General features: G+C 27.0%; 1 protein-coding gene across 1 annotated transcript; it reads left to right on the top strand.

Annotated features, from left to right (window-relative positions):
• Nucleotides 1–282: 282 nt before the first annotated feature.
• LOC108910720 lies at nt 283–2752 on the top strand. The gene is made up of 4 exons (XM_018715421.1): nt 283–704; nt 1349–1508; nt 2056–2173; nt 2639–2752. The coding sequence occupies exons 1-4, from the start codon at nt 477–479 to the stop codon at nt 2685–2687; spliced, it is 555 nt and encodes a 184-aa protein (XP_018570937.1). The 5' UTR covers nt 283–476; the 3' UTR covers nt 2688–2752.
• The last annotated feature ends 1244 nt before the right edge of the window (nt 2753–3996 follow it).

Raw genomic sequence — 3996 nt, forward strand, 5'->3', positions numbered from 1 at the left:
TGTAACACAACCAATAAAAATTAATATCAGTAGGTAAGTATTATATTATTATATATTTCGAATGAAAATGATGACCTTATATAAATTATGTAATTAATACCTATTTGAATTTTAAATATAGAAAACAGATTATTGTAATTAAAATATAAGTAAGAGAAAACGATTTCAAGTTAAAACGGCCAAATTTAAATACAATGTTGGTATCTCTCATATTTTATATTTTATAGTTGGTAGTGATATAATGTAGTATTTGCTCATTGGTTGGTTGGGTTCTGGAATTTATGTCAGCCATTGTGTCGCGTCCATATTGTGCTGGGTGAAGACCCTGTGAAGACTGAAGAGTGTATTGAGACTATTGAGATTGAATTATATGTTATATTAGAGACATCATTAGTAGTAATAAATTACATTGTGCTTTGTTGTGTCTCCTAATAAGTGGCTGAACAGAAAGTAAGTTTATATTATTTGTTAATAAAATGAAGAGAAAACGAAGTAGTACGTGGTACGTGGTTGATGGGGTGTGCTTGACTTTGGATGAAATTAAAATTCTTCTATCACGTGTAGTAGACGAACAAGGAAAAGCTAATGAAGGGGATTCCATTAGTGAAATAATTGATATATACCAAAACCTACCAATAACCTGCCTAGATGATTTGGAGAAAATAGAAACATATTTGGAAGATAAAAATGCTCGGAACAAATTTGTAAGTCAAATCTACATATTTCTGCAGAACTATTGATAGGGATTAAGTTGAGAATTAGTCAATTACCACTCCAAATTAAAAATATATTAACACATTATTATAATTACAAAAATGGACCTTCACAATACATTTTGCTTTTAATACTGCCATTCTTTCTTTTCTTCTATTGCACTATGATGTCGAATGACGATCAATTAATAGCTAGTCACATCGTTATAGTTTTAAAATCAGTAATCTGTGTCTAGTTTTCAAATTACAACAGCTAAAAGAAGTTATTTATAGTATCTGATATAGCAGAATTTTCATATTTTCAAAATCAGCTCAATCATTGTCTAGTTTTTCAATTATGATCATAAAGATCACAACTACTGACAGAAAAGTTGCAAGCAATTCAGCAAGTTTCTAGATGCTAGAGTATTGCTATGAATTAAAAATGTTGAAAGCATTTTTAAAACTTTATGAGAGCACTTTAAAATCTGCAGTTAATAAAATATTTTTAATTTTACATTCTGACGAACAGCAAAGGCGCATTAGGATTTATAGAAAAATTATTTCATATATTTGTTATTTTAATATATATTTTTGGATAGACAATTAGTGAAATATATTTAGTATTGATATTTATTGAAAAATGTTTTTATTAGATTGATGATTTACGAAGGCTTGGAGGTTCTAGTTATAAAGAATGCTGCCGCCGGTTTATGAAAAAAATGCTTAGTGATGATGTCGCAAAACTGTACAGTGTACATGGTCATAAAGGAAAAAGAGTTTTTGCTAAAACGATGGTTTTTTCAACTGTTATAGGTAAGTGTTTTTACATTAAATTGTAATTATTTTATTAATTCAACCTTGCTTCATAATCTTAAACAATTTGCCAATATCTTTTAAGTAACACAAGTAATTTATATAATAAGGAAAACAATGTGTAATTTTTTTGCAAAATTGTTATACGTTTAGATTCGTAACAAATCGTTAATAATTTTGTACTTGTAAATTAATAAATAAAAACTAAAAAAATAGAATTAGCTACCTTAAAATGTGTCAATTAATTGGCTAATATTGAAATAAAAATGTTAAACTTTACTTTCCATTATTCAATTGCCGAGTTTGTCCGACGAACATTAGAGTCTGTCTACGATTGCAGATATTATTATTCCAATACTATGTTGCTAAGGGTGATATATTATATATTTTCAAGAGTTGAAACTTAAACAATTATTATTATATTATTAATTAATATTACTTTTAATAAAAAGTAATATTTTTGTTATTATTAAACTGAACATTTATGTATATAAAAAATATTTTTGACGTTTGGAATGAATGTAATAATTACAGGTTTTTTTTCCAGAGGCATTATTAATTTGTGACAAAACCACAAATGCAAAAAATGTAGAAATTGTATTAGGACAGTGGTTGGCTAAAGCGACAGAGAGAATACACAAGAATGAAAATGTAGCAGAGAACTGGTGAGTTTATAGTTATTGCAAAATAATTTGTTTTCTTTATAAATTTTTGTGAAATTGTTATCAATTATTCAAAATTTAGAAATCTCTAGCAAGTAGGTACTTGTTATATATATATACATATATATATGGACAGTCAAAATATTTTGTCACATTGGCAACACTGAGATTGAATTATTGTCATTTGCCATGTTTTATTTACCTAATTAGGTTTTGGTCTAGGTATGTTCCTAAAGTTTGTTGTGGTGGAAAAATATTAATACATTTCCAACCAAATATCAATGCAGCACATTCAGTTGAAAATAGTAATGATGTACAAATTTAAAATCAAAATAGTGAACAGTGTTAGTTTTAAAAAAGCCATCAAGGCCAACGAGTAGAAAACAAAAAAACTTATGTAATTAACGGGGCGTTTTCATAAAAAAAAATGTGTAGTATTTGATGACTATAATTTTTTTTTTATTTTAGGAGAAAGGAGGGAGGACCAGGAGGAAGTAGCAGACAAAAAGATGACTGATGAAAAATGATGATAACTAATGTACAATGATGATTAATGAAAAAAATAAATAGTTCAACAGCTTATTATTAAGTGTAGTTATTATCCCTACCATATTTTCTAAATAATGGATATTCAAAGGATGGTTTTAAAATATGCATAGAAGAATCACTAACATGTTCGCAGAATATCCCTTGAATATTCATGTAATATCTATCAAATTCAATTTCTTATTAATAATATATTCTAGGTACATCTTTGATGTATTAAATATACGAAGTATATTCATCTAAGAATATTCTGATTTTAGATATTCTGTGTATATTCTTTGAATATTTGTGAATATCTGCAGGATATTCTAAAATGTATATTCAAAGTTTATCTGAGATATTCCAATATGACGATTGTAGGAATATTCTCAAAAGTATAAATATATTCAAAACAGATTCTGTGAATAATCAAATGTTCTGAAACGGATGTACTTGGATTATTCTGGGAATATATATTGCTGTCTGGGTACTTAATACACTTATGTAGTGATTCAAAATAATATGAAACTTTAATATAAAAAAAAAACACAGGAGAGAAATGTCTTGGAATCTCTCTAGGTAATCAATAAGTTAATATCCCATAAAACAAAATTCTCAGCAAAAAGAATTCAAAATTTTGATCTTTAGTTTAATGTCATATTTTCATTTAATAAAATATTACCAACCTAAGTAATCAAGAGACAGGCAGTGAATTTAAATATCAACCAAAAATTTGTCATTTTCAAAAATAAATACCATAAAGGCACTTGACGATTTTTTAGTAATAAATTTTTTGTAAATAAAATTAAATTTCACGTATGCTGTGAAATTTTAGTCCCTGCATGGGCAAAAAGTAATATTTATATTTAAAACCAAACTTCTATTTTATTGTATTGAAAACTACACTTACAAAAGTTTATAAAAAATTTCAGAAATGACTAGAGGAGATTCTGCCTCAAACTCCATGCCTGGGTCCAATAAAGAAATCATGTCTAATGATTTTACCAGTGAAGATAAAACATGTAAATGTTGCACAGTCCACCAGAAAAAAATAGGTTTGTAACTGCATTTTTTAAAAATTTTTGTAAAGTACCTCCCAGTAAACATGCGAGGTTACATACATTCTGGAGAACTCTAGAATGCAGGGGCTTTATATGTATATTTTATGCGACTTGTATAAAACTTCTTCAATACTTTATCTTAAGATAGTTAATGTATAAAGTTATGCTAAAAATGGAGTTACTATGAGATGTTTTTAAGATATTTAAAAAACTTTTCAGTTAAACATCTTCTTCACAGAA

Source organism: Anoplophora glabripennis, unplaced genomic scaffold (genome assembly GCF_000390285.2).
Source record: "Anoplophora glabripennis isolate ALB-LARVAE unplaced genomic scaffold, Agla_2.0 scaffold680, whole genome shotgun sequence".
NCBI classification, from domain to species: domain Eukaryota; kingdom Metazoa; phylum Arthropoda; class Insecta; order Coleoptera; family Cerambycidae; genus Anoplophora; species Anoplophora glabripennis.